The following is a 27,934-nucleotide window of genomic DNA, read 5'->3' on the forward strand; positions in this document are numbered from 1 at the left end:
CCGAGGGCACAGCTCCCCACTCTAGGGGACATCCCGCTTGGGGTCCCCGCGCCCTGCCCGCCCCCCCTTTCACCCAGCTCCCTCTTCAAGTGGAAGTCCCAGCCTCCGGTCTGTGTCCCCAGGAGGCCGATCCTGGCACAGGCCCAGCCATGATTCTGCAGCGTCGCCCTGTGGGGATTAGCAGGAAACAGCCTCAGGCGCTGGGTTGTGCTGCCTGGAGGCGGGGGGGGGCTGTAGGCATCCTCCCCCCGAGAAGCAGGGGGGCCCGGGCTGCAGGCGTCCTCCCCCCGAGAAGCAGGGGGGCCCGGGTTGCAGGCGTCCTCCCCCCGAGAAGCAGGGGGCCCGGGCTGCAGGCGTCCTCCCCCCGAGAAGCAGGGGGGCCCGCTTGCAGGCGCCCTGTCCAGGGTGCCCTCAGTCACTCGCTGGGGCCTCGGCTCTGGACCAGCATGTCCGGACGCCCCTGGCATCTCCAAGGCTGGGCAGAGCCTTCCCCAGACCACGAGCCCTCCGGGACCCCAGGGCACCCTGGTTGACAGTTGGGGCACCCAGAGCCCCCCAAGGGTGGTCAGCTAAGCAGCCCCTGCTCCCTGGGCCTCCCCTGCAGGAAGGAAGCCAGCTCAGAAGTGCCCTGGCCACCCTCCCCGGGGGGCGGGCCGGCAGCACAAAAGGGCAGCAATGAGAGGAGCGCACACCTTGCAGTTCAGCGGCCACAATCGAAAGACGGGGGACCTTCCCCTCAGTCCCGTGTTTAATTGGGCCCAGTAGACGCCGCAGACCACCCAGCGTTCCAGCCGAGGGCCGGCCAGGGTGCCACCGCCAGGTGCGCCGGCCCCTGATGGAGGAGCCCCCCACCCCCCACCACCGTCTGAGCGGAGGCCCGGCCGGCCTGGCGCCTGCTCGGTGGAGCCCAGGTCTCTACCGTGGGTGAGCCCCCCACTTTCTGGCTCTCCAGAGCCCCAGCCCCGCCCGGGAGGTGCAGGGAGGCAGGAGGAGGGGGAGGCCAGCGGCAGCTTCTAGAGGCGGGGCCTCCCCAGCTCCCCTCCACCCGGGCTCACTGGGACTCCAGGCGGTAGACAGGCGGGGGCTGCTGGCGGCCGCGGGCCCAGAGCCGGCGCCACCGCTGGCCCGCCCCTCCACCTGTCATGTCCCTGGGAACGGCTTCCCCGGCGCCCCGACGGTCCCAGGTGCCTGACAGAGCCCAGGTGCTGCCGCTGCAGAGGGAGAGCCGCCGGGAGGAGGGGCCGGGGCGCCAGGGCCTGTCCCCGGAATCTGCCCTGAGGCTGGTCGTGACCGTGGCCGTGGCTGTGGCCCCCTGCTGCTGCGGGGGACACTGAGGCCGGCCCGCGTGGAGAAAGGAGGGATGCCCCACCCCCAGAGGTCGAAGGGGAGCAGCAGCCGCCCCGTCAGTGGGAATGGGGCCAGGGGCCGCGGAGGCCTTGCTGGACAGCAGTGGCCTGGCTGAGGTCCACCGGGGCTGGGAGGAGCGGGAGGTGGCAGTGACCCGCTCTCCCTGGTGGGGACGCTTAACTGTGCTTCCTAATAACCCCCCCGACCTCCAGACCCAGTGATGGAACCCCAGGGCCCCCCATCCTGCCCCCCCGACCTCCAGACCCAGTGATGGAACCCCAGGGCCCCCATCCTGCCCCCCGACCTCCAGACCCAGTGATGGAACCCCAGGGCCCCCCATCCTGCCCCCCGACCTCCAGACCCAGTGATGGAACCCCAGGGCCCCCCATCCTGCCCCCCCCGACCTCCAGACCCAGTGATGGAACCCCAGGGCCCCCATCCTGCCCCCCGACCTCCAGACCCAGTGATGGAACCCCAGGGCCCCCCATCCTGCCCCCCGACCTCCAGACCCAGTGATGGAACCCCAGGGCCCCCATCCTGCCCCCCGACCTCCAGACCCAGTGATGGAACCCCAGGGCCCCCCATCCTGCCCCCCGACCTCCAGACCCAGTGATGGAACCCCAGGGCCCCCCATCCTGCCCCCCCGACCTCCAGACCCAGTGATGGAACCCCAGGGCCCCCATCCTGCCCCCCCGAGACACACACACACAGAGACACACACACACAGAGACACACACACACAGAGACACACACACAGAGACACACAGACACACACAGACAGACACAGACAGACACAGACACACACACAGAGACACAGAGAAACACAGACACACACACAGAGACACACACACAGACACACACAGACACACACAGACACACAGAGACACACACACAGACACACACAGACACACACAGACACACAGAGACACACACACAGACACACACAGAGACACACAGAGACACACACAGAGACACACACAGAGACACACACACAGGTGCCCTTGGTCCTGCCCATCCAGGATGCTGTGGGTAAGCCTCGTTGCCATAGCAACGCCTGGATGGTGGGGGAAGGGAGTGAGCACACAGGAGGCAGCAGAGAGAACAGGTCACAAAGTTAGCCTCCGGGGGATGCAGGTGGAGGGAAGGCCCCGCCCCGGCGGGCGAGGGAGCCGCACTGGCCAGCGCGGTGGCAGGAGGACACTGCTGGCCGAGGACGGGCCCCGGCGGGGTAACTGAGTCCCTTGTTGGGGTGACCAGGCCAGCATGTGGGAGGAGTGTCTCAAGGGGCCAAGTGCCAGCCTGGGGGCCTTCTCCTGCTCTTGGGGTGGGGAGGCCTCCAGGGATGGGAGCAGGGCTGCGAGGCGGGCCATGTGCAGGCTGGTTCATTGTGGGGACTCACCTGGATGAGAGCAAGCATCACGGGGGCCTCCCTGGAGGAGGCAGCCCACAAACCACCTGCAGAGAGTGGAGGAGGTTGGCCAGGGCCGGTGAGACCAAGCAAAGCAGTTTGGAGAGCCTTTGGGAGTCCCTCGTGTGGGCTTCCCCGGGGGAGGGCGCAGGCAGAGGCCTTGAAGGCCGGCTGAGGGGGGCCGGAGGAGGCTTGGGAGCAAGGGGACCAGAGAAGCTCACAGGCAGATGTGAGGGAGGTCTGTTCCGGGGGCCGGACCCTCGGGCAGCCCTGCCCCCGCGGCTGAGGAGCCTCACTCCGTGTCCCCCTTCCGTGGGCGCCTGCCTTCTGCACAGGGCAGACTGAGAAGCTGCTCCGTGCAGGCACCGCGCCCTGGGGGACCGGGGGGGGGGGGGCGGGGGGGGGGAGCCGCGTCCTCGGTTCCACTCAGGCCCCAAACAAGGCAGGGCTCCAGGAGACGTGGGGTCTGCGTGGGCCACAAGCTCTTGCTTCATCCAGGGACAGGGCGAGGCAGCGTTTCTGCTCCCCAGGGCACCCCTCCAGCCAGGCCCCGTCTGGAACCCCCAGCCACCCTCCCATGCCCGGCCCCTCTGCCTGGGGCCTGTCGGAACACCCTGCAAGGCTCTCCTGGCCTCTGTTACGTGGACTGACAGAGCCCCCAGGGGGCGGGCAGAGGACGCTCTGGGGGACCCCCTCATCCCCGTCTCCCCCAAGTGTAAGGAGAAGCCTGACATTTCTCAACAGAACCAGGCGCCGGGACCAAACGGAGACAAGAAAACTACGGGGATGGCAGAGGCTAAAAATAGCCCCCCACACGCAGGCTCCTGGCACCGGAGACGCCAGACGCCGGGAGCCCGGAGCCGGGAGCCGGGAGCCGGGAGCCGAGCAGGGAGCCCGGGCCTCCAAGGACCGAGGCGTCCGAAGGGGAAGGGGGGATGCCAGGGCTGGCATGGGGTCCCTGTCTTCAGGGAGTGCCAGGCAGGTGCCAGGAAGGGGCGGGGTGGGAAGGGGCCGCAGAGGTGACGCCAAGGGTGGTGTGCAAGGCGATGTCTGAGGAGAGGACAGAGCAGGGCTTTGCTGGACGAATAGGAGTTTGGCAAATGGCGGCCGTTCCCTGTGGAAGGCGTGAGCGCAGTACCACGGGCGCGTTGGGCCTCCCAGAGGCGGAGCGGCCTCCGCGGGCCTTGGTCCAGTCACCCCTCCGGAGCCCGTGGTTACCCTCAGGGCGGGGAGCCCACTCTTCTTGGGGTGACTGTTGTCTTGGGGATAAGGCCTCTAAGCAAGACCTCCCTCCCTTGGGCGCCCCACGCCCAGGTGTCTGGGACTGACCCTGCCCTTGCCAGCCGAGCCCCCAGACGCCTCTGCGGCTCCTCCCTCGGCCAGTGCCCAGCCTGGGGCCCTGCTGTGGACGCCAGAGGGACTCCCCGAGGTGGGGGTGGGGCCTGTGCCCGAGGTCCGAGGTCCGGGGCGAGGAGGGCAGGGAGGAGGGAGGAGGATCCTGGCTGGGCCTCGGGCAGGGGCGGCGGGGACAGCTGGGCAGGGACAGCTGGGCAGGGACAGCTGGGCGGAGGGAGGTTTGCTCCTGAGGGACTGTGCGAGGGCAGTGCCCGCTGGGTGAGGCTGGGCGAGGAGGAGACAGAAGTAGAGACAGGGGTGGGCGGCGGCGGAGGAGGGACAAGGGGGACGGGGACCTAGGGAACGGCGTCACCACCCGCTGTGCAGCGGGGCTCGGGGCCCTGGGCGCCCGCTTGGGATTTGGGCTTTACCGGGGCGGAAGGGGGGGCAGGAGACACTGGGGGCGAGGGCCCAGGAGCTGCCGCATCAGCAAGTTTTAAAAGATCTTTTTATTCCAGGAAAGAAGCCTCATCTCGGGCTGCTGCTCCGGCTCTGGGTCAGGCAGGGACCAGGGCCCCGGCGGCCGGACACCGCGGGAGGCGGGAGGGACAGGCGGCTGCACTGAGGTGCCCCCCTGGCGGTCCCAGGAGCGGGGAGCCTGCAGGGCTGAGGGGGGCAGGGGGCGGAAGTGCAGCGCCAGACAGACGTGGGTGCAGAGGAGAGCAGGGCTGGGGGGGAGGGGAGGGGCTTGCTGAGCACAACCCCCCCACTCTGACCTTGGGGGTCCGGCTACTGGCAAGGCCACCCCCACCTGCCACCCGCAGCCCTGGGCCTGGCTCCAGGTCCAGCCGCCTGGCCGCACACACAGGTCCCAGGCCGCCTGGGAGGCTAAGGGAGGGGGGTTCCCCAGGTGGAGCCCCACCCTTTGGGGTGACAGAGGGCAGGACAGGTGGGAGAGGACAGGTGGGACCCCAGGGAGGGGCTGAGGACCGCACAGGTGCTGCCTGGGGCTGGCAGAGGTATGAAGGATGCTGCCTGATTCCCCTGGGGCCCCTGCCTCTCTCAGGCCTCAGTTTCCCCATTCCGCTCTGAGGCTCCCGCACGGCCGGCAGTGGTGGCTGAGGGCCAGAGGAACCCTGCGCCTACTACAGCCCCACAGCCTGCCCCCATCCCTCTCTGCCCTCGCTGGCCCTCACTCCCTCATCCCCGGGCCTGCAGGGGTCCTACCCACTCAGACCCCCCAGGTCCTTCCCACTCTGTTCTGCCCAGGGAGGGGGGAGAGGAGGAGACACAGACAGACAGACACAGACAGAGAGAAGCAAGACAGCCAGTGAGAGGGAGAGAGACAGACAGACACACACACACACACACACACACACACACACACACAGACGGAGGACAGCCGCCAGCTCCGCCCTAGAAGTGTCAGGGAGCCGCGCGCACCCAGTCGCAGGGGGTCACCTCTCGGTGGGAGAGAAGCACCCACCACCCAGCCCTGTGCGGCAGAGGCGCTTCCGGGGAGAAGTCCCACCCCGCCCGCCGCCCCTTCCCGCCTCCCTGTTCCCTGTTGTCGCACTGTCACTGCTTAAAAGAAAGAAGGGGGAGGGAGAGGGAAACAGCGGCCTGGGGGGGGGGGGCGCTGACGACAGTCTGACAGCCCAGGTGGCAGGTGGTTCCTGACTCTGACTCATTTCCTGCCTCCCCAGGTGGCCCCCTCATGTCCTGTCCCCATGCAGGCTCTGTCCTCATCCTCCTCATCCCCCCTCTTCACCGCCCCCCCAGTGTCTAAGTTCTCGGCTGGTCGAGCTGGCGCCCCTGCAGCCACCCACCTGCCCTCGTACCCACCTGGCCCAGCACCCCACCGGGCAGAGCAGCCCCTGGGAGGGGGGATGGGCGGTTGGGATAGAACTTGGCTGGGTGCTGCCCCCCAGGCACCATCAACCCTAACCTGGGGGTCGCTGAGGTCTTGAGTGGGCGAGACTGCAGCTCACAGGGTGGACTTGAGGGACGACCCGGGCCTGGGCGGGCCTGGCTCAGTCAGGTGGAGGAGGGAGCCCCTCAGACACACACCCAGACACCCAGACACACACACAGACACCCAGACACATACACACACACAGACAGACAGACAGACACACACACACACACACACACACACATAGACACCCAGACACATACACACACACACACACACACACACACACATAGACACCCAGACACATACACCCAGACACATACACACACACAGACACACGTACATGTCTGGGTGTGTGTGTGTCTGGGTGTGTGTGTCTCTGTCTCTCTCCCTCTCACTGTCTGTCTTGCTTCTCTCTGTCTGTGTGTCTGTGTGTCTGTGTGTCTGTGTGAGGGAGCCCCTTGCCACAGACAGCCTCCCCCCCACCCCCCACCCCCCCCTCCCCCCACCCCCCCCCCATCGCATGGGCCAGCTCCCATGACAGGCCTGCTTCTCATTAGACACTGGCTGGCATGCACCCCCCAGGCCACTCCCCCTCCCCCTCGGGGACCTGGCGTTCCCCTCAGACGGGTGAGCCAGCCTCCCCCAGGGCATCGGTGGCCCCGTTTCTGAGTCTGTGTCTGAGCCCACGTGAACTATGTTAGTGGCGGTCCCTGTTTTGCAGGTGAGGGGACTGAGGCTGAAAGAGACCAAGGTCATGAACCTGCAGCCAGGACTCGCCAGGGCCCCTCCCAGCAGGGAATTGCCCTGCCTGGGTCCCCTCGGGCCCACCGGCTGCTATGTGGGCTGAGCCCTGGGAGCTCCCCGCCCCCCACACACACACCCCGGCGGCAGGGGGAAGGGGGCAGCCTCGGCCTCCTCCCAGCCCCTCCGCCTGCTGCCGGCCTGGGTGGGGGGCTGCAGGGGGCTGGCTTCTGTAAGGGGAGCCCCTGAGGCCCTTCCACCCTGAGGATCCAGGACCCTGCCGGCTGCCCTGTGGGGCAATGGGCTGTGATCCCCGCGTTCCCAGAGACCCCGCAATCTGGACTTCGGGGCCGCCCTGGCTGCCTCCCTCCGCAGCTCCATTCCGGCCGAGAAACAGCAGCCCGCACACTCCGCCAAGTCTCTGTGTTTTATTAGCAAAATCTTACAAAAGAGTCTGTCTTCAGGGAGGGCCCTGCAGCCTGGGACATGGGTTATGGCTCATGTGCAAAGTAAACCTGAGGGTGGGGGTGGCAAGGGCACGGGGTGGAGGGGCTGACAGTGTCACCTGCAGCTGTCGGTCCCCGAACCTGGGAACCCCCAGTGGACAGGCAGGAAGGGGACCCCCAAACAGGACCCGCTCGGCAGACACAAGTCGCGGGCAGCACCAGGGTGTTGGTGTCGGGGAGGTGGGGGTCGGGCCCGGGCAGCAGCGGGGCCTGGCAGAGCGCAGCTTGAGCACCAGCAGCAAAGGCTTGGGGCGTCCTGGGCCACCGGGCAGGGGCCGGAGCGGAGGCCGCGGCCTTAGCCCAGGGCCGGCGGGAAGCTCAGCGGGCGAGGAGCGGATGGCCACGCAGTGGGCGGGTTCCTAGGCTGGAGCGAGTCGGGCATGGGTAGCGAACTCCAACTCCAGCCGCAGTGGTCTGGGGCCCGGCGGGCTGGCGGCCGGCGGGGCGGGCACGTGGCAGCCTGGCCCTCGCGCCGGCCTGTCTTCAGCACCGCTCTCCTCGGGGTCCCTTCTCCGCAGCCCCCCTCTCGCGGGCCTCAGGCGTCTCCTCCTGGCGGGCAGCTTGTGGAGGAGAGGGGGGCGGGCAGTGCCAGGCACAGCAGCCAGGCTCTGGGGAGCCTGAGACCTGGAGGGAAGGAAGACACTGGGCGTCAGGGGCGGCCGGGCGGGGCGGAGGGCCGGGCGGGGCGGAGGGTCTGCAGGAAGGGCCTCGCAGGCCCCTAGTGAGGACAGCTGAGGGAAGGTCCTGGGCAGGAGGGCTGGGGCTCCCTTACCTGTGGTCACTCTCCTGGCTCCGTGGACACGGCTGCCGCCTCAGCTGGTTCGAGGACTGGGGCCTGTGGGACCCTCTGCCCGCGTGGTGAGTCACCCAGCTGGGCTGGAGCATGAATCACAGATGCTGCTGGGGAGAGAACACAGGATCCGTGTGAGCTGGCTCAGCAAACTCCCCTGGCCCCGCCTCCCGCCTGCCCCTCTCCCTCACCCCGGGGTCTCTGCGCCCCCACTCAGCCCGGTGGCTGACTGGTTGGGGTGTCTCTGAGCCACTGAGACCATGGCCCCCTGGACCATGGACTTGGCCTGGGCCCTCCCAGCTCCACAGCGACCCCTGGTGGTAGTGCCCAGCTGCCGGGGCTCACCTGAGGGCCAGGAGGTGGGGGCCAGGTCTGCTGCTGCTGCTGCTGCTGCTGCTGCGGAGGCTGGGGTTCAGCTTCAGTTTCCTCCCGGACGGGAGCCCCGCTGTCCTGTGCGGGGCTGGCCGGCTGCCCGTGCGGCCACTGCCGGGAGGGGCCGCAGCCCCGCAGCTGAGGTCCCCGTGGCACGGGCTGTGTCTTCGCGGTGGCTCTGGGGTGCCCCGAGCTCGGTGCCCGCTGCCGTGCCGTTCGGAGGGGGGAGGTGGGACTCGTCATGACCTGAGTGTGAGTGTGCGTTGGGGGGTGAGGGGTCTGGAGGGGGCAGGCCCAGGCCCCAGAAGACAGACAGCGGGAGGTGGCAGGGCAGGTGCTGCAGGGAGAGGGGACACTGTCCGTAACTGTGTGTCCATGTGGATCAGGCTGGGAGGCCAAGGGCTGTCCCCCGAGAAGGAGTCGGCCCAGCTGGGAAGTCCGGGTTGGCAAGGGCTACTACAGGCGGGCGTGGCGGGCGGGCGGGCCGGCCCCGGGGCCTCTATTCGGGCTGGGTCCCATCGCTGGCCACGGACTCGTTGGTGAGGGCCGGCGTGAGGGCTTCCTCGGCCTCAGCCTCGGCCGCGGCCTCGGCCTCCTCCGGGGCGGGGCGCGGGGGGCCGGCGGGCTCGGCCTGTGCCAGGCCGCCCTGCACCTCCAGGCCCCGCTGGATGAGCTGCTCCAGGGTCTTGGGCAGCGGGTGGCACAGGAAGCGCTTGAGCTTGGGCTGCAGGGTGCCCACCACGTACTGGATGACCTCCTCCTCGTCCGCGTCCACGTACAGCGTCTGGTACAGGTCGCGCTTGCGCCAGAGGAACTGGTCGAGCGGCTCGCCCTGCTTCTGCGGCAGGTCCAGCTCCCGCTGCATCGCCTCGCGGGACAGCGTGCCCTCGCTGTACTGCAGGAACTCCTTCTTGAACTCCACCCAGTTCTTGACCGAGCCCTGCTTGTACTCCCACCACTTCTTGGCGGGCCCGTTCATGTGGTTCTGGATCTGGGACAGCCAGTACTCCTCGGTGCCGCCCACCTGCCGCAGGTACTCCTCCAGGTGGCTGAGGAACTCGTGCGGGTCCTCGAAGATCTGCGTGTCCACGCCCGGGTGGGGCTGCCCGTCCTCGCCGGGCCCCCAGGGCGGGTACTGCTGGGCGTCCTCCAGCTCCTGGCCGGGCAGCTCGCCCGCCGCCGGCGGCGAGGTGATGGCGTAGGGGCTGACGCTGTAGTCGTAGCCGTCGGCCTCCTGGCTGCAGCTCTCGGGGCCCCCGACGCCCACGGAGACGGTGTGGCGCGCCGGCTCGCTGCCCACCGGGTACTTGGCTCCCATGGCCTCCAGGCGGTCGGCCCAGCGCTCCAGCCGGTAGAAGACCTCGCGCCACACGTGCATCTCGCGCTTGACCCAGCGCTCCAGGTGCGCGATGGTCTCCTGGCAGCGGCACAGGCAGGCCTTGATGGACTTCCGCCAGCGCTGCGAGTCGCTCGTGGGCACGTAGCCGTCCAGGTTGCTCTCCAGCTTGCCCACCGACCGGTGCAGCCCCTTGAGCTCGCGCTCCACCTGCTTGGAGACCTCGGCCAGCAGGTGCCGGTGGGTCCTGCGCACGTGCTCCAGCATCTCGGTCCGGCACTTACCGATCTGCAGGATCACGTTGGGCTTGGCCACCGGCCCGCCCCGCGGCCCGGGGTAGGCGTGGAGGCCTCCGGTCGTCCTGTGGTCCAGCTCCATCTGCGCGCAGGTGGCCGCGGCACTCGGACGGGAGGGAGGGGCGCGCTGCGGGGTCCGCTCGGGGCCGGCGGGGTGCGGGTGCGGTGCGGCGGTGCGGCGGTGCGGCGGTGCGGAGGTGCGGGCGCGCCGGTGCGGATGGATGGACCGCTGCTGGCGGGCTGGCGGGCTGGCTGGCTGGGGCGGCGGAGCGAGGCTCGTCGCGCTGCGCAGGGAAGCAGTGAGGAGCGGCGCCGAGCTCTGCATCCCGCTGCCGCGGCGCCCGCTCTTTATGCTGCCGGCGCCCGTGGGCGGCCCCTCGCCGAGCGCGGCCTCCCATTGGCCCGCGCCCCCCCGCGGGTCCGCCCCCGCGCCACTCGCGCCCGGCGCAGAGCGAGGACCCACCCCCTGCACCCGGCCGGGCCTCGGGTGACTAATCCGCCGGCTCCGCCGCCCCCTCCCCGGCCCCTTCAGCCTGCAAACCTGGGGGACGAGCTGGGGACCCGCGACCACCCCCCACAACGGCGCTGGGCGGGGCGGGGCCGCTGGGCGCCCCGAGAGGCCGGACGGACCGTTAGCCTCCCGCCCTCCCCGCTCCCGCACGCGCGGGGGTAAGGAGGGGGACCCTCCCAGGACCTCAGGGCGGGCTTCCGGGGCAGGAGGGGTGAGGGCGCTGGTGCTGGGCTCTGCCTCCGGGTCCTGCTGGCCGCCCACCCTGCCCCACCCTGCCCAGTGCAGCGATGTTCGGCCGCAGATGAACCCTGACAACCGCCCCCCTCCCCACTCAGACCCTCCTCCCCTGGAGCTGAATGTTTCAGGGAGCCTCCGGGTGCCCAGCCAGGCGCACGCACACTCCCAGGGGTCAGGCCTGGAGCCCCTGCCCGCCCCTGCCCTGGGGCTCCTCCCCGCTGCGGGTGGGACCTGCGCCCAGGCCTGGGCTCTGCCCGCCCCTGGCATAGGTGTGGGTGTGAGACAGCCTGGCAGGTGCTGGCCCACTCCCAGGCTGCGGTGCGGCCTGAGATTTCCCCAAGAAGTGCCCCCCAATCTGGAAGCCTGCGGGAGGGGTGGGGTGGGGTGGGGAGGGGATGGAGGACCTGCTGCCCACTGCAGTGGGCTGGGCCCTGAACCCCCAGGCCAGGGGGAAACCTGGTCAGAAGCTCCAAGAGGCGGGAGAGGGAGAGGGAGGAGGGAGCGGGAGGAGGGAGGGAGAGGAGGGGCCGGCGAGGGAGCTAGCCTTCCGCAGCGGCACAGCCAAGCCAGCCGAGAAAGCGCCATATAAGGCCTGGGGCTCCGGAAGCTGCGATTCCCCGGGCTCCCTGGCAACAGTGCAGGGACGTCCTTCCCGGGTAACCCCGTCCTTCCCGGGTAACCCCGTGGAGGAGGGCCTGGGTCCCAGGTCCCCACCTGTCACCTGTGCAAGGCCACACGCACCACGGCCCACAGCCAGGGCACTGACACCCCAGTGCCGGTGAGGAGAGCTGACCCCCGCTGCATGTCCCTCTCCCTCTCCCACCCACACACGGCACACTCATCCCCCAGTCATCCCTCCCCATGCATCCCCCCACAGACACGCATCCCCCCACAGACACGCATCCCCCCACAGACATGCATCCCCCAGAACACTCACCCCCCAGTACACTCACCCCCCAGTACACTCACCCCCCAGTACATGCTCACCCCAGTACAAGCTCACCCCCCAGTACAAGCTCACCCCCCAGTACACTCACCCCCCAGTACATGCTCACCCCAGTACAAGCTCACCCCCCAGTACACTCACCCCCAGTACACTCACCCCACAGTACATGCTCACCCCAGTACAAGCTCACCCCCCAGTACAAGCTCACCCCCAGTACACTCACCCCCCAGTACACTCACCCCCACCCCCTCACCCAGCCCCTCTGTCTGAGTCACTCATCGGGGACACAGCTCCTGCAGGTGCCCACACTGGAGTCCCCACTCTCCCCCAGCCCCTTCCCCGAGCCCGGGGAGCCCTCCTCCCCACCCCAGCCAATCTGAGCTTCCGCCCCTGCTTTGGACGGGGAAAGTCTTTCTGGCAAAAATTCCCCAAAAATGGCTCTCTTGGCATTTCTAATTAAAGGCGAGTGGGTGGGCAGAGGAGGGGGTGGCAGGCAGCGCTTCCAGAGCAGGGATCCCGCGCCACAGCCCCAGGCGTTCCCCGGAGCCGCAGCGGAGGAGGCGGCCGCGGCCTGGGGGTGCGAGGTCTGTGGGGTGAGCGGCCGGGGTGCCAGCGGGCCTGGTCCCGGGAGCCTGGGTGGAGGGCAGCCGTGCCCACTTCTGAGGTGAGCTCAGACCTGTCTGAGGGCCCTGGTTAGGGCAGGCGCCCCCTGAGCCGGCTGGGCAGGGACCGCGCTCGCCCACCCTTGTGCACACCACACGCGTCACCTTTGTAGGGCAGCCGCCTGGGGGGGGCGGGGCTCAAGGTTAAGTTGGTGTCCCCCTTCCAAGGCCAGTCCCTCTGTGGCCAGGGGAGGGGCGATGCTGCAGGACCTGCACGGAGGCGGCAGTGGCGGCCGCAATGACAGGTGACAGGCTGGGCTCTGTGCTGGGGAACGTAATCTCGGCCCAATTATCGCCCCAGAGGCCCCGCAAACCCCCGCACTGGCGCCTGGGGCTCCGTTCTTCCACCTCCAGGCTGCTCCCCCCGCCTGGGATGGGGTCTGCCCCGCCCGCCCCTCTGTGCAGCCCTCCCCGCACAGAGGACAGACCTCCCCCCCCCAGCCTCACAGAGAGCAGGAGGGGCAGGCTGGGGAGGGGCAGGCTGGGGAGGGGCAGGCTGGGGAGGGGCAGGCTGGGGAGGGGCAGGCTGGGGAGGGGCAGGCGGAGGGAGAGCTGGACTTGCAAGGAGGGGAGGGCCTGGGAACCTCTTCTCTCCGAGCCCAGAGCCCAGCTGGTCTGAGGCTCCGGGCCTGACAACTGCCCAGGCCTTGCCTTAGGGAGGGAGGGGCTCTGCGGGGGGGGGGGGCAGGGGGGTGGAGGGCAGGCAGGGATCCCAATGCTAGGATCCCAGCGGGACCCACTTAAGACCCTCCAGGCCTGGCCTGCTGCCCTGGGGCTCAGGTGGCCACAGCCAGGTGCTAAGATGCTCATCTCAGGATCGGCCTCCATCCCAGCCTCAGGGTGCCCAGCCCACCTGCCTGCCCATGGCTGCCCTGTGACCAGCCCCCGGCCCCCCCCCCCCCCCGCAGGCTCACACCCCCTCTGGGGACCCGCCTCCTCTCCTGTGGCTTCCAAACTCCCCCCTGGCTAAGGTCCGCCTTGGCAGGCGGCCCCTTCCCACCCGGCCCGGGCCTGTCATCCAGGAGCCCACCCTCCACGAACCACGAACCACGTCTCTGCCGGCCACCCTGTGGGGCCACCCGGGGATGGCCTCATTCCATGGCCACCACGCCTGTGGGATCAGGGCGGAAAGGACGGGCGGCCCAGCGCCTGGCTCGGCATTTGCTGGTGGGCAGCCCCCCTCCATCCCGGCCCAGGGGTCCCCGAGTGCAGGACCTGTGCCCCCCCTGCTCCCGCTGCCTCCCAGGCCGGGTGACTGGGCTCAGAGCGGAGTGGCTGGAGCACAGAGTGGGCCTGGCACAGAGCAGGCCTCCAGGCGGGTCAGGGGACAGACGGAGGCCCGGCCCTTCTCCAGCCATTTCTGGTTGGGAGACATTAGGTCACCTGAGCCTCAACTTTCCGCCTGTGAAATGGGGCGACAGTGCCTGAGCCGCGTGTCCCTGAGCGGAGGGGCTGGCCCCACCCAGTCCCTGTCACAGTGTCAGTGCCGGGACCTGGGAGGGGGGTGTGGGGGGATCCCGCCTGTGGCCCCTTCCCGCCGCCTCCGCCTGCCAGGGCCTCAGAGACCCTCCGTGCGGGGCACCGACCGTGGGACAAGACTGAGACTGGCGGGGACTGGAACGGGGAGGCCGCGCCAGCTGGGAGAACATTTCCTTTCTGAGCCCCTCGCTGCTTCCTCCCCGGTTTGGCAGGGAGAGTGCTGTGTCCTGTCCCGGAACCGGCAGCCGTTCCTCTGGGCCCAACATCCAGACCCGCCTCCCGCCTTCCGGTCGGTCCAGCCTCCAAGGAAACTTCTGTATTTCCCCAGCGAACCTGGCACCTGGTGCGGCACCAGCTGCTCCCTACATCCTTAGGCGTCCCCCGCCCCCGGACCAGGAGGCTGAGCAGAGAGAGCCACAGGCCTGGTGTGGACAGCCTGTCCTCCAAGGGCCCCCCCTCCCCGCCCCCCAGCCTGTGGGAGAGGAAACTGAGGCCGAGGGAGGGCCGAGCCCCGCAGCAAGGAGGCCAGAGCCGGGCGGGAGGGGGGAGGGTGCACAGGACCATCTGCCCTGCTCAGCCGTGAGGTGGTCGGTCATTCAATCAACAAACAGTTCCCCAGGACGTGGCGCGGTGGGTGCGGGTGTGCAGACCGGCCCACAAAACGGGGATCTCCGCGACCCCACGCAGGCCCTGGAGGACACGGGCCGCGCCAGCAGCAGCGCGTCCAGCCTCCGCTCACAGCCCAAGCTCTTCAAGGGGCCACCCTCAGCCTTCATGGGTCAGGCGGGTCCCCTCGGACCGGACCCAGGCAGGAGAGAGACCCCTGCAGCGGGTGGTGGGGATCGCACCGAGGTGGGGGCGGGAGCCCGGGAAGGGCTGGAGGGTGAGCAGGGGTGGGCTGCGTGCAGGGGTCTGGCTGGTGGGGTGTGGGGGCACCTGGGTTCTGTCTCCAGGGGCAGAGCCGGGAGGGGACGGGCTGCTGGGCAGGGACGCTGGGTCTGTGGCCTGGAGGGGCACAGGGGCCACAGGGGCAGCAGGTGGGGAGGCTCCCAGCTGAGAGCCAGGAGCGGGGGGGTGGGGGGGGCGGAGGGCTGCCTAGGGTTCAGGGATGAGGAGCCAGGGCCCGGCCGGCCATCAGGTGAGGGAGGGGGCGAGGCCTCGCCAGGAGCCTCCGGGTTTGGAGCCTCAGCTGCCCCTCCCCCTGTCCCTCTGGGTGCCCGTCCCCTGGTGCCCAGGGACCCAGATCCTGCTGCCAGGTCCCCACGCGAGGCAGCCCCGCAGCCAGGGTGGGGGTTCGCTGCCAGCTGGCCACGGCCGGACGCCCCGGAACTGCGGCTCCGGAGCCCAGTGCCAGGGACGGGGCGTGGGCGCCTTCCCGCTGTCCCGGCGCCTCCCATGAACTCTCCCGCGTGCGGCTGCCGCTTCCGGAGCCATAAAAGGAGAGAGGAGCTCGGCTGAGAATAGCTGTGACGCGGAGCTTCCCCACGCAGGCGGCTCCGCCCAACCCAGCGCCCGTGCCTGCAGGGCCCCGCCCGCCGGAAACCGGAATGGCGGTGGCCGGGGCGCCGGAGCCGGGGTCCCCCACCCTCCCTGCCCTCCGCTCACCAGAGCGTCTGCTGGGGACAGGCCTCCCGGAGCCGCGAGCCCTCCCCGGCGGCCCCGGCCTCCCCCTGAATTCCCGCGGAGGGAGCCTGGGCGCCTGCCGGGCTGTCGATAGAAGGACAGCGGAGCTCCGCAGCCTCCACCATCGTCCGGACTGGCCCCAGGGAGGGAGCTGGACCAGGGGCTTGCAGGGTGCGTTGAGGGGCGCAGGGCTGCAGCAGGGATGACACGGGGCTTGCCCTCCCTCCCTCTGTGCCCCAGGCCCCCCCAGGCTCCCGGCCCGGCCACCTGTCTGACCGCTGGTCACTCCCTCCCTCCCCGGGTCTGGGCCTGGTCACCCGCCCTTCGCGGCTGCCTCCCCACCCGCCCTCGTGTACGGGTCTCGGGCCACCTAGTCCAGCGGCAGCCGCTCTCCTGGGCTCCTGCCCTGGCTGCCCACGACCTCCGGCTCTGACTCCCCGCCCTGGGAGCAGGGTGGACGCGGGTTGTGGGTCCCTGGTCGCTGCCCTCCCAGCCAGGGGCCAGGCCCTCCTCCCCCCGACCCTAGCCAGAGGGCCATCGCCAGGGCACACCCATCAGCCGAGGGACGGGTCATTTGTGGCAGGAGCGGCTGGGGGCGCGGCCACCCCGGGCTCCTCGGCCTCTGCTGGGCCAAGTGGCAATGGCCCTCGGGTCACAGCCCAGCCACCACCCGGGAGACCACACTCCCGTTTCTACACACAAATACAAGGCCCCCAGGAGCCCCCGGGACTGGTGTCTGCGGAGGGCCCGGCTGGCCAGGGCTGGGGGGCGCGGGGGGGGCCAGGAGGCGGACCCCACACAGGACAGCCTGGGCTCCCAGGCCCCGTGGGGGGAGTGGCAGGTCCCTAACCCAGCAGGAGGCACTGACAGGAGAACCACTGCCCACGGTCCAGGCCCTGCCCTGAGTTCCAAGTGTCCCTCGTACAAGCAGTCATACCGTTGTCACAGCCACCCCCCCATCACCACCCCCACCCCCCCATCGCCACCATCACCTGCACCTTCACCACTATCACCCCATCACCATCACCTCCACTTTCACTGCCATCACACCACCCCCATCACACCACCCCCACCCCATCACCCCCTGCACCCCCATCACCACCCTCTCCCCATCACCCCCTGCACCCCATCACCACCCCCACCCCCATCACCCCCATCACCACCCCCACCCCCATCACCCCCATCACCACCCCCATCACCCCCTGCACCTCATCACCACCCCCACCCCCATCACCACCCTCTCCCCCATCACCCCCTGCACCCTCCCCATTGTCCCAGCTGCTCGGGCGCCACAACAAAACACCACATGCTTAGGGCTTAAACATTTATTTCTCTGTCCTGAGGCTGGAAGTGCCCCTGGCCCAGCCCACGGAGTGCCCAGGGGTCAGGACTATCCCGTCCTCGAGTCTCTAGAAGGTTCCACCTCACTGGAACTGTCAGATGCCGCGGCTGCACTAGGCCCTCAGCGGGAGAACCCGGGCAGCCTGCTGCGGACGCAACCACCACGGGGCGAGGCCGCCCGGCCTGGTGGGCTCCGGTGAGAACAGCCCGCGGCCCCTGGCCAGGGTGTGGCACAGGCGGCTGGCCGGAGGGCGGGGGCGCTGGGGACCACGCCGGCCCAAGCCACCACCCCCTCCTGCCCACCCGAGCGGCTCCAAGTCCCTGGCACAGGACACCCTCTGACTCCGAGAGGTGCCTGCAGGCCCCTCGGACCCCGCCCCTCGGGCGTCAGTCTGTCCTGTGTCTCCCGCGTGGACCCCCTGGAGGGCCTGGTGGTGGCCGCCACCGTCCCCTCCACCGCCGGCAGCTCCGACCACCTCGTGGGGGCCTGGGACACGTGGCCGGAGCCACGGTGCCGGTCACCTTCCAGGGCGGCGGGTACCTGCTGCCCACCACGCTGGCGGCCGCTCAGCTCCTCCCCATCAGAGAGTCAGGCCCTGCTGGTCTGAGGGCTGTGCCCCCCACACAGCAATCCCGGCCACCACGCCCAGCAGACCCCAGCAGCTCAGGGGCCTGCGGTGAGTCCTGGGGGCCTGGCCTCCCTCTCCAGGGGCCTGGGTCCAGCTTCTCCTCCCCTCCCCTCCTCGTCCCTCCCTGCCCCCCTCCTCCCTGGGGCTGCCCCGAGTGACAGGAGGGGCTGCTCACTGCTCACCCGCCCTCCCCCCGGCGCTGACTCACCTCCGGGATCTGGGCCCCCCGGCAGCGGAGGCCTTTGTCTGGGAGGAAAGCACGTCAGGCCGGCGTCATCCGACCCACCCGCCGGCCCTGACGCACCTGCCCAGCCCAGGAGCGACTCCAGGGACACACAGTGGGGAGAGGGAGCGGGCGGCCCCCACCTTCCGCCCCTCCCCCCGCCCCTCCAGCCAGGTGTCTGTGAGGCAGCGGCTTAGAGAACACAGCCAGGCACCTCTCTCCCCAAAACGTCAGCGTCGCCGCTGGCCGGGCTCCAAGGCCCCGAGTGGCTGACACTCGTCCTTTCCAGGGGTAGGGAGGCTGTGCCCGCAGGCCTCCGGGTGCCTCCAGCGAGACCGAACCCGCCACCAGCAGGCGGCTGAGCTCACGGGGTCAGGGAGCAGCTGCCCTGGGGTGGCCAGTGAGGCCTCTGGGGGGCGGGGGGGGCAATAAATGTGGAGAGGGGACAGGACGGGTGGGTCAGGGGCTGCTCCGGACCCCCGCCCCCAGCCGGCCGGACACAGGCCCTTGGGCCCTGCCCCTCACTAGGCCTCGTCCTGCTCCAGCCGGGCCTGGCCCCACCACGCAGGCTGGGCACGGGGACCTGGCAACGCCTGGCACTGAGTGGGTGCTGAGGACCGGTGGGCGATGGGCAGGCTGAGCCCCACTCCCTGCCCGCCCGCCCCCTCCCCGAATTCCCAGGCCGCGGCGGCTGGGTCTGCCCCGGGTGAGGGGGAACGAGGGGACAACACGGGGCCAGCCGCCCCCCCACCCCAGCCCAGTCACCGGTCCCATCGCCGCCCTCGGCCTCGCTGTCTGTTGGGGTAAAACACCCGGAATGTGAACGTCACGGCTTTGGCCACGGTGCATGGACGGCTCGGGCGCCGAGCACATTCCGTGTGGGGCAGCCACCGCCTCCGCCAGACTGCTCCTCCCCCACGCGGAGCCCTGTGCCCGCGGGAGGCCCCGCCCGCCCCGCCCCGCCCCGCCAGGGCAGGGCCACAGCCGGTCCGCCTGTGCCGTCCTCAGCGGACAGGGGACACGAACGCGGACACTGAGGAGCAGGCGGCAGCCACGCACGGCCGGCAGGCCAGTGGGAGACGCCGCCAAGCAGCGGCTGCGGCATCGCGTGCGGCTTCCTCTGAGCGCCTGTCCCCAGAGCGGACGCAGCTCTCCGCTCGGCCAGCGCCCTCGGCGGCCAGGCCCTGCATGGGCAGCTCTGCAGCGGTGCCGTGGCCCCCAGAGGGACAGACCGTCTGTGCACAGGGCTGGGCGAGGGAGCGGCAGGGAGAGGGATGAAAGGAGACGAGGTGGCACCAGGGAGGGCAGAGGCCCGGCCCAGGCTGCCGGGGCTGCCGAAGGGAAGGGGAAGGTGGGACGAGGGGACAACAGGGAAGGTGGGGGCGGGCCCAGCAGGGAAGGCGCTCGGAACGGCACGTTGCACCGCGTCCATCAGCGTGTGGCCCGCATCTCGGGGTCCAGTCCAAGGCGGGTCCCCCTCTCCACGCTCGGCGGGTCAGACAGACAGCTCTGCGCTGGGTCAGAGCAAGGCTCAGCCGCGAGGACCAGGGCCGGCTCCGCCCCGGGAGGCTGAGCTCCTCACGTTCACGGGGCGTGACCGGAACGCGGGTAACGGAGTGTGAGGGGCCGCGCCCCTGCACCCACTCCCCCGGGCCAGCTCCTGCCGGCGGCACCAGGCAGCAGGCGGCCGGACACCGTCAGTTCTCGCCCGCAGGGCATGGCGTGCAGGCCGAGGCGGGGCAGCCCCCTGTGTGCTCCCGGGGGCCCTCGAGCTTGACCACGGCCCTGAGGGCTGGGCGCCGCCACCGCCCCTGCTGCCGCCGCAGGAACACGGAGCGCAGGGCCCGCAGCTGCCCCAGCTCCAGGGCCGTGAAGCAAGGCCGCCCCTCGGCGAAGCGCAGCACCGTGTCGAAGGCCGCGGCCGCCTGCTCCCAGGTCGCCCCCTCGCTCTCCCCGGCCGCCTGGGAGCCCCCACCCTTCTCCGCCTGCCCCGGGGGACCCTCGGCCGGACGCCCCGCTCCGGCCTCCTGCCCCCCACGGCCCTGAAGCCTGCTGCTCAGCCGTGACCCGGCCTCGCCCCCGAGCTCCGGGACGTGTGCGAAGGTCTGGTCGTGAGGCCTGGCTCCCGGGCGCTCGGGCTCGTCCTCGGAGGATGAGCCCTCGGCCAGCGCGGCGGCCCCGGGCCACAGCCGCCCCCAGGCGCGGCTGAAGACGGCGGCGGGCACGGCGTCCCAGGCGCAGGCCACACTGCAGATGGCGTCGCTCACGCCGTAGCGCGGGGGGAAGCCGGGGGCCCCCGGGGGGCTGGCGAAGTTCCTCAGGAAGCTCCGCCGAACGCCCTGGTCCAGGGGCTGGAGGAGGGCGGCCGCGCCGGCCGGCAGGAAGACGGTGAAGATGCTCCCGGCCACCAGCTCGGACTCCTGCGGGTGGGCCCGGGAGCCGTCCAGCAGCAGCACGGCCTTGCTGTCCTCGGGCAGCCCCAGGGCTCGGAAGTGCTCCCTCACCGCGGGCACGAAGATGTGGTGGAACCAGTCGGCCAGCACGGCCCGGCCTGCCCACGCATTCCCGTGCGCCCGGTAGGCCACGGGCAGGTGCTGGATGCCCCTGGGTGCCCGCGGGCCGCTGCCCGTCCCGATCACCAGGGGCTTGATCTTGTGGGAGCCCGTGGCGTTGGCGCACATGAGGACCGTCAGCCTGTCCCGGCTCTGCCTGCCGCCGGGCGCCGGCCCGCCCTCGGCCGTGGGACTGGGCAGGCACCGCCAGAAGAGGCCGGTCTCGTCGGCGTTGTACACCTGCTCCGGCGTCAGGCCGTGCTCCACCGTCAGGCTCCGGAAAAACCCACAGAAGCGCTCGGCCGCGTGGCGGTCGGCCGCCTGCTTCTCCCCGGCCGCGTCCAGCTTCTTGATGCCGTGCCTGGCCTTGAACCGCCACAGCCACCCGCCGGAGAACACGCAGGGTTCGGTGAGCCGCATCTGCGCGTAGAAGTCCTTGGCCTTCGCGATGAGCATGGGGCCCGACACGGGCACGCCCTCGGCACGCCGGCCCAGGAACCACTGGTACAGCGCCCGGTCCAGGTGCTCCAGCTTGGGCGTGTGCAGCGTGCGGCGCCGCTCCAGCGCCTTGTTGCAGGCAGAGCTGGCGAAGAAGCGCAGCAGCTGGGCCTTGTGGGCCCTGATGTCGTAGAGCGTGGACATCCCCACGTTGTACTCCTGCATCAGCGCCTTCCGGCTCTCGCCCTTCTCCAGCCGCGCGCACACGTCCATCTTCTCCTTCAGGGTCAGCACCACCCTCTTGCGCTTCTCCCCGGGGCCCCTCCCGGCAGCCTGCCTGGAGGCCATGCGGAGGGTGGCTCGTCCCGGAGGCAGACGCGGGCAGACGGACGGGGGACAGGCACCCCTGCTGGAGGCCTCCCCTCTCCCTTCTCCGTGCCCCTCACTTTCTCGTCTCCCTGCCTCTGCCTGCCGGTCTGCCGGTCCTCCTTCTGCCTCCTGCCTCCCGCCGGGTCCAGCGGCCTCGAGCCTCAGCTCCCCCGCCTTCCACTCCTGGCCACGTGGCAGCTCCTGGAACTCTCGACACGCGGCCCCCACGCGTCTCCGCGCTGCTGAAGCCGGCGGCTCCTCTGCGGGATGGAGGCAGCGTCTCCCCCCAGCCCCAGGCCGGAGCAGAGGGGCCCGGGGAGCCGGCTGCGGCTCGCAGAGGCTGCGCTGCGGGGCCAGGGGGCCGGGCGTCCAGGCGCTCTCTCCAGGGCTCGCTGTGCTGTGTGGCCCTGTGGGGAGGAGAGGGAAGGAGAGGCCGTTACCCACTCAGGGAGATGCTTAACAGGAAACCAGCTTAGAAACCAGGAGGAAAGGGGACGCCAGAGGAAGGGCTGGGGCGCCCGGAAAAGGTGTTCTGGAGGCTCAGAGCCAGGAACCCGTTCACGAGGGACGACGCCTCACGCCTGACATGCAGGTGTGCGCAGGGCGACACACGACAGCTGCAAACACGGGGATCCGTCTCCTGGGGCAGAAGCCTGCTTTCAAGGTGGACTTCAGGTAGTGCCCCGGAAACGTCTTACACCAGGCGGTGCCAGGGCACGGCAGGAGAAACCACACGGCTTCCGACTCGCCACCTCCAAGAAAGCACCGCCACCCAGGCCACGGGGCACCCAGAGCCGCAAACCTGTGATCCTCTTGTGCCCGAGGATCAACAGACCAAAGGGGCAGGAGAGCGAGAGGGGGCCCCTTATCCACATGGGCCCCTCCCTGTCCTCACAGAGCTTGGGGGCGAGCGGCAGTCTGTGGGGGCAGGGGGCACCATCAGGGAGGCAGTGTTCTGGCCCAGCTGCTGGCTCAGGGGTTGAGCACCGGCCTATGAACCAGGAGGTCACCGTTGGATTCCTGGTCAGGGCACATGCCGGGGTTTCAGGATCGTGCAGGAGGCAGCCGATCCACGATTCTCATCACTGATGTTTCTCTCTCTCCCTCTCCCTTCCTCGCTGAAATCAATAAAAAACATAAAGAAGAAGTGTTCTGGAAACCGAGAGAGACGGAGGAAGTCTTGGGGGCAAGAAGGATGGGGTGGGGAGGGTAAGGAACGGATACATCGGGGTGCACATCCTGCAGGGAGATCGGTGGGTGCAAACACAGCCCCTCTGCGCGGACCACAGGGCGAGGGACCCCGGGGCGGGGAGCCGCGCGGGCCACTCGAGGCGGGTGTGAGGCGTTTCTATCCCGGGGCAAGGGCAAACCCAAAGGGGAAACAGAAAGTCAAGGCGCAGGCGGCTTCCTCGGGGGAAGGGAGGGTGACTCCGGGGGCAGTGGCCGGTGTCCTCTGCAGGCGGAGTCCCCGGGTCAGGAGCGGGCGCCGCCAGGCTCCGGGCGGGGGCTGCAGGGATGGCTCGGGGCGGGCAGCTCGGCCCGGTCCCCGTGGGGCGGGAGGCGGAGGGGCTCGGCCCGAACCGGGGTGCGGCTCCCGGGAGCGCTGCTGGGCGGGAGGGGATCAGAGACCACAGGGCGCCCGCGCTCCCCAGGCCCGCCCCACTCACCTGCCGGCGCCGGGCCGCCGCCGCCGGATGTACCGGAGCCCCGCCCTCCGCAGGGCCGCGCCCCTCCGCCTCATAACTTCCGGGACGCTCTAGGCACCCAGGAGGACCCGCGTCTCGGTGGCTCCGCAGGAGGCAGTGGGCTTGCAGATGGAAGCCAGGCATCCAGGGTGACCTCCATGGTGCGCCTCGACTTGTCCGTCTGTGGCATGGGCGCGGGGTGACTGCGCCTTGGGTTTCGTGATGAGCGGGGCTCTCGCAGTCCTGGGCCAGGGTCTGCCCCAGGCGGACAGGGCGCAGTGCCCCCTCCACCCCAGCTCCCACCCCCCACCCCCAGACCAGGGCAGCCTTTGACGGGCAGCCTCTGAGCCCCTCCCTTAGCCACATCCAGTGGCCACGCTGTGTCCTTCCCACCCAGCCTCTTGCTTAGCCTGAGCCGCATCCGAACCCGATGTTGGTGATTTCTATGATGAGATTTGAGGCTTTTGAGCGAGCGGGCAGGACTTGGATGCGATTTGGACCTGAGTTGGTGCTGTGGTGAGCTGGGACTTTGGGCGGCCTTGAGAGGGGTGGCTAATTTGCATGTGGAACCCATGCCCCCCAGCCCGCTGTCCACATCCTGATCCCCAGAACCTGTGAACAGCCCCCTCACATGGCAACCGGGACTTGGCAGGTGCGATTCCGTTCGGGCTCTGGAGATGGGGACGGTGCCCTGACATCGGGGAGGGCCCGGGGCGTCACAGGGTCCCGGTGGGAGGACGACAGTGTGACAAGGAAGCCCGGGGAGAAGGGAGACACGAGGACAGGCTCGGGCTGCAGCGCGCTTGGTCGGGGAGGGAAGGGGCCACGGCCGAGGAGTGCAGACGCCCCCACCTGGACAAGGGAGGGAGCGATTCTCCCGGGGAGCCTCCCTCCCGGAGGAGCGCGCCCTGCGACTCCTCGGTTTGAGCTCCGAAGACTCCTTTCGGGCGCGGGACCCGGAGCGTGAGTTACTAAGTGTGTGTTGCTTACCCCGCGCTCACAGTCCTTCGTCCGGCGGGCCGGGACCTGAGACAGGCTTTGGCCCCTCCGCCGCCCCATCTCCTCCCTCGGCTCCCAGGACCCGCCCCGCCCCACCCCTGGTGCTCCTGCCTCCTGCCTCCTGCGGACTCCGGACTGGCCGGCCCCCCCCTGGACTGTCCACACCCACCCCCGGGGCGACCGCCCCATTCTTAGGGCTTCACACACCGCGGAGGCTGACAGCCCCCCTTTCCGTTCACTCGGGCAAAAGACAGTCACCCCTGACGCTCGCTCCGTGCGCTCTGCACCCACACCCGGTAGACAGGAGCCGGGCTGGGCCCTGCCCTCCGCAGCCGCGCCACGGCTGCCCTGTTCTCTCTCCTGCCCCTGCTCCGCGCCCAGACCTAGCCCCGCAGTCTCACTGGTTTCTGCTCCTGCCCCGAGCGCCGGTAGTAGGCATGACGTCCGCGTGCCAGTGCACCCCAAAACTTACTGGCCTGGGCCGGCAGCCGCCTGGTTGCTCCCGGCTCCGCGTGGCGGGACTGAGCCTGCTGCAGTGAGGCATGCTGGGCAGAGGAAACTGGGGCGCAGAAGGGACTGGAACCCTGGACTCTCCCTTGGCGGGTCTCCCCGGACAGCGAGTGGGGTTGGCCCCGGGAAGGCCGGCTCTGTCCCTGTGTGACGGTCTGCTGGCGCCTCGTGAACATGGAACCACATGCACCCATCGCCAAGACGCACGGGGATCCCCCAGGGTCCCCCACCATCCCTCTGGGACCTCTGGCCTCGCCTCGAGGACTGAGTCTGCTCTGCCAGAGGGAGGACAGGGACAAACACCCACTGGTGTCCTCAGTCCTTGGGCTGGAGGCCCTCCGAGCCCCTCCCTCCCCCCCCAACCCCCAACCCCCTGCTCTGGTGGCCGAGGGGGGCCCTCCAGCAGCCAGGGACCGGGCGGCAGCCCAGGAGGTCACACGGGTCTGTGGGCCAGGGGCCCCCGTGGGAGGCCGGGTGTTCCCAGCAGACCCTGCCCGCCCCCGGGGTGGCCCGCTGGTGGCAAGAGCAGGAAGCCAGGCTGGGGAACTGCCCCAGCCACACCTGCCGCATGGGCTGGGACATCGGCCAAGGATGGAGGGAACAGAAAATCTGGAGCCCCAGGAGGTGACTGCAGAGCAGAGGGCAGGGGGCAGGGCGAGCCGCTGAGGCTGCACCTAAACTCCATCCCCGTCAGATTGGGAGAGGCCTCCTCCAGCTGCATCCCCTCCCGCTGTGATCCCTCCCCAGCTGCGTCCCCTCCCGCTGTGACCCCTCCCCCATCTGTGTCCTCCTGCTGTGACCCCTCCCCCAGCTGCATCCCCTCCCGCTGTGACCCCTCCCCCAGCTGCATCCCCTCCCGCTGTGACCCCTCCCCCATCTGTGTCCTCCCGCTGTGACCCCTCCCCCAGCTGTGTCCTCCCGCTGTGACCCCTCCCCCAGCTGTGTCCCCTCCCGCTGTGACCCCTCCCCAGCTGCGTCCCCTCCCCAGCTGCATCCCCTCCCGCTGTGACCCCCTCCCCAGCTGCGTCCCCTCCCGCTGTGACCCCCCCTCCCCCAGCTGCGTCCCCTCCCGCTGTGACCCCCCTCCCCCAGCTGCGTCCCCTCCCGCTGTGACCCCCTCCCCAGCTGCGTCCCCTCCCGCTGTGACCCCCCCTCCCCCAGCTGCGTCCCCTCCCCCAGCTGTGACCCCCCCTCCCCCAGCTGCATCCCCTCCCGCTGTGACCCCCCCTCCCCAGCTGCGTCCCCTCCCGCTGTGACCCCCCTCCCCCAGCTGCGTCCCCTCCCGCTGTGACCCCCCTCCCCCAGCTGTGTCCCCTCCCGCTGTGACCCCCCTCCCCCAGCTGCATCCCCTCCCGCTGTGACCCCCCCTCCCCCAGCTGCGTCCCCTCCCGCTGTGACCCCTCCCACAGCTGCATCCCCTCCCGCTGTGACCCCCCTCCCCCAGCTGCGTCCCTTCCTGCTGTGACCCCTCCCCCAGCTGCGTCCCCTCCTGCTGTGACCTCCCTCCCCCAGCTGCGTCCCCTCCCGCTGTGACCCCTCCCCAGCTGCGTCCCTTCCTGCTGTGACCCTTCCCCCAGCTGCGTCCCCTCCCGCTGTGACCTCCCTCCCCCAGCTGCGTCCCCTCCCGCTGTGACCCCCCCTCCCCAGCTGTGTCCCCTCCCGCTGTGACCCCCCTCCCCCAGCTGCATCCCCTCCCGCTGTGACCCCCCCTCCCCCAGCTGCGTCCCCTCCTGCTGTGAGGCTGTGAACTGGGAAACGCCCGCCCTGCAGAGAGCTGGTAAGAGTTTCTTTGCGCCAAACTGGCGGCAACTGCCAGGAAGCGAGGCCTCAAGAGAAAATGCGCAGGAGAGCGCAGCGTAGGCCACACACCAGCATCTCAGGGGAGCCATAGGTCACCAGGGAGGCGGGAGAGAGCAACGGGGAACCGCTGGGATCCGATGGACGTGCTCGGGAGGCCGGCCGGCGGGGCTCAGTGGCCGAGCACGTCATCTTATGAGCCGGGAGGTCACGGTTGGATTCCCGGTCAGGGCACACGCCTGGGTTGCGGGCTCGATCCCCAGGTGGGGGCCTGCAGGAGGCAGCCAATCAATGACTCTCTCATCACTGATGTTTCTGTCCCTCGCTCCCTCTCCCTTCCTCTCTGAAATCAATAAAAACACTTAAAAGTAAAATGAAAACATTACTTTAAAAAATGTACTTCTTTAATGTTGGCGGGAAGGGTAGTGTGGTTCACTTTTAACGTTTACGGCGTACAGATGGGATTCGGAGAACAAGACAGCGGTGGGCTCTGCGGCCCCCGCCCTGGTGCGGGGTGAGCCTGAGGGCCTGGAGAGGACGGTCCCTCTGGCACCCCAAAGATGTGTCCTCCTGGACGCAAAGCACAGGAGAGACTCGCTGCAGGGGGGCCGGCCGCACGGAAGCCACGCGACGCCCGCCAGGCCCCACGCCTAGTTGGGGTTCCCTTCGGTCTGAGTGTGGGGGGCCCCTGAGCTTGTCGGGTTGGGTCTGTGGTCCCTTTGTCATCCACTCTGTGAAGCCAGACAAGCTGTGTGCTTCTGATGACGCGGGGGGCATCAGGGCACCCACAGGGAGACACCAGAAGGTTCTGGCAGGACGGGTGGCGGGTCCCCGGGGAGGGCCCGGCCTGTGCTGCTGCAGGCGGGACCCCAGGCCTGGCTCAGGCTCTCCTGGCCCAGGGTCCCAGGCGGTCACTCACCCGATCAGAGCCTCAGCTTTCCTCCTGGAAAATGGGGTCATGACAATGGCCCCCAAGGCTGCCAGGCGTCGGCCGGGTTCTGTGGCGGCTGAGCGCAGGGCTGGCGGCACGGAGCCTGTGGGCACTGGGGGCTTGGATCCCTGCTTCCTCCGTCTTGGCTCAGATACTCCACCCCAGGGCTTCCAGGTCGGAGGTGTGCACAGCTGCCTGGCTCGCGTGGGGCCGCGGGGTGGGCCGCCCGGGGAAGCTGCTCCTTGGAGAGGGCGGCTGAGAGCCCTGCACCTACACGGCCATGCGGGCTGGACTGGAGCCCAGCTGCCCTGGAGCTTCTCAGAGCGGCCGACAGCAAGCACCAGGAGCTCCAAGCCCAGGATCCAGCGCAGACTGAGGGGCGCCCTCCCGGTCACGGCCAACACCGAGACTTGAGAGCCCCGGGGCCTGCCCTTCTCCGCTCCCCTCCCCAGCCTGGCAGCGGAGGGAGAGGCCTGGGGGCCGCAGGCTGAGTCCCAAGTGCGGACTGCCCTGAGCCCATTGCTGAGTCATGAGCGTTCCCCGCCTCCCGCCTCCCCCCCAGGCGTGATCTGCTCCCGTTTCTAAAGGGGCACAGGGTGGGAATGCCTGGGAATAAAGTTGGGGTGTCAGGATCTTTGGGGGGTTGGGGTGAATGTGGGTGGGGAGGAGTAAGAGGCTACAGGCTGGGACTGAAAGGTGCATTGGGGTCAGACTGTGATGTGCCCTAAATCCACCGCTTATGCTTTAGGGGTGTCGCCCTGCGGAAGTGGGGAGCCCCCCCCCCCCGAGGCTCTGGAGCCTAGGAAGCTCGGCTTCCAGCAGAGTCTCCAACAAGCGCCCGGGGGCTGACTGCGCCCATTTCTCTGGCGAAGTCCCGCGGCCTGGGCCGGGGAAGCGCTGGGCCCTTTGACTCCCCTCCAATCAGGGGCCGAATCTCGGGGGGCCAACGGGAC

General features: G+C 69.8%; 2 protein-coding genes across 4 annotated transcripts; both read right to left on the reverse strand.

The window, feature by feature from the left end:
- Nucleotides 1–7,163: 7,163 nt before the first annotated feature.
- Nucleotides 7,164–10,429, reverse strand: ARC (activity regulated cytoskeleton associated protein). 2 transcript variants are annotated; one of them, XM_059672445.1, is made up of 3 exons: nt 8,391–10,429; nt 8,028–8,152; nt 7,164–7,879 (listed from the first exon to the last, which is right to left on the reverse strand). In XM_059672445.1, the coding sequence occupies exon 1, from the start codon at nt 10,372–10,374 to the stop codon at nt 8,917–8,919; it is 1,458 nt and encodes a 485-aa protein (XP_059528428.1). In that variant the 5' UTR covers nt 10,375–10,429; the 3' UTR covers nt 7,164–7,879; nt 8,028–8,152; nt 8,391–8,916. The 2 variants fall into 2 exon arrangements, with proteins under 2 accessions (XP_059528428.1, XP_059528429.1); XM_059672446.1 differs by having other exon boundaries at nt 8,028–8,155.
- Nucleotides 10,430–18,432: 8,003 nt separating this feature from the next.
- On the reverse strand, nt 18,433–23,013 carry JRK (Jrk helix-turn-helix protein). Of its 2 annotated transcripts, none has more exons than XM_059672447.1 (2): nt 21,862–22,712; nt 18,433–21,466 (listed from the first exon to the last, which is right to left on the reverse strand). In XM_059672447.1, exons 1-2 carry the CDS (start codon nt 21,932–21,934, stop codon nt 19,398–19,400), a joined length of 2,142 nt encoding a protein of 713 aa, XP_059528430.1. In that variant the 5' UTR covers nt 21,935–22,712; the 3' UTR covers nt 18,433–19,397. The 2 variants fall into 2 exon arrangements, 1 of the variants encoding a protein (XP_059528430.1); XR_009449621.1 differs by lacking the exon at nt 21,862–22,712 and adding an exon at nt 22,727–23,013 and having other exon boundaries at nt 21,322–21,466.
- Nucleotides 23,014–27,934: the final 4,921 nt, after the last annotated feature.

The sequence above is a fragment of the Myotis daubentonii genome, chromosome 17, assembly GCF_963259705.1.
Source record: "Myotis daubentonii chromosome 17, mMyoDau2.1, whole genome shotgun sequence".
Lineage (NCBI taxonomy): Eukaryota > Metazoa > Chordata > Mammalia > Chiroptera > Vespertilionidae > Myotis > Myotis daubentonii.

Coding starts and splice junctions, on each gene's coding strand:
- ARC (XM_059672445.1), bottom strand. CDS start 10,374: ATGCAGAGCTCGGCGCCGCTCCTCACTGCTTCCCTGCGCAGCGCGACG.
- JRK (XM_059672447.1), bottom strand. CDS start 21,934: ATGTGGATAAGGGGCCCCCTCTCGCTCTCCTGCCCCTTTGGTCTGTTG. Junction 21,467..21,861: donor CGGGCACAAGAGGATCACAG/GTTTGCGGCTCT, acceptor TCCTCCCCACAG/GGCCACACAGCACAGCGAGC.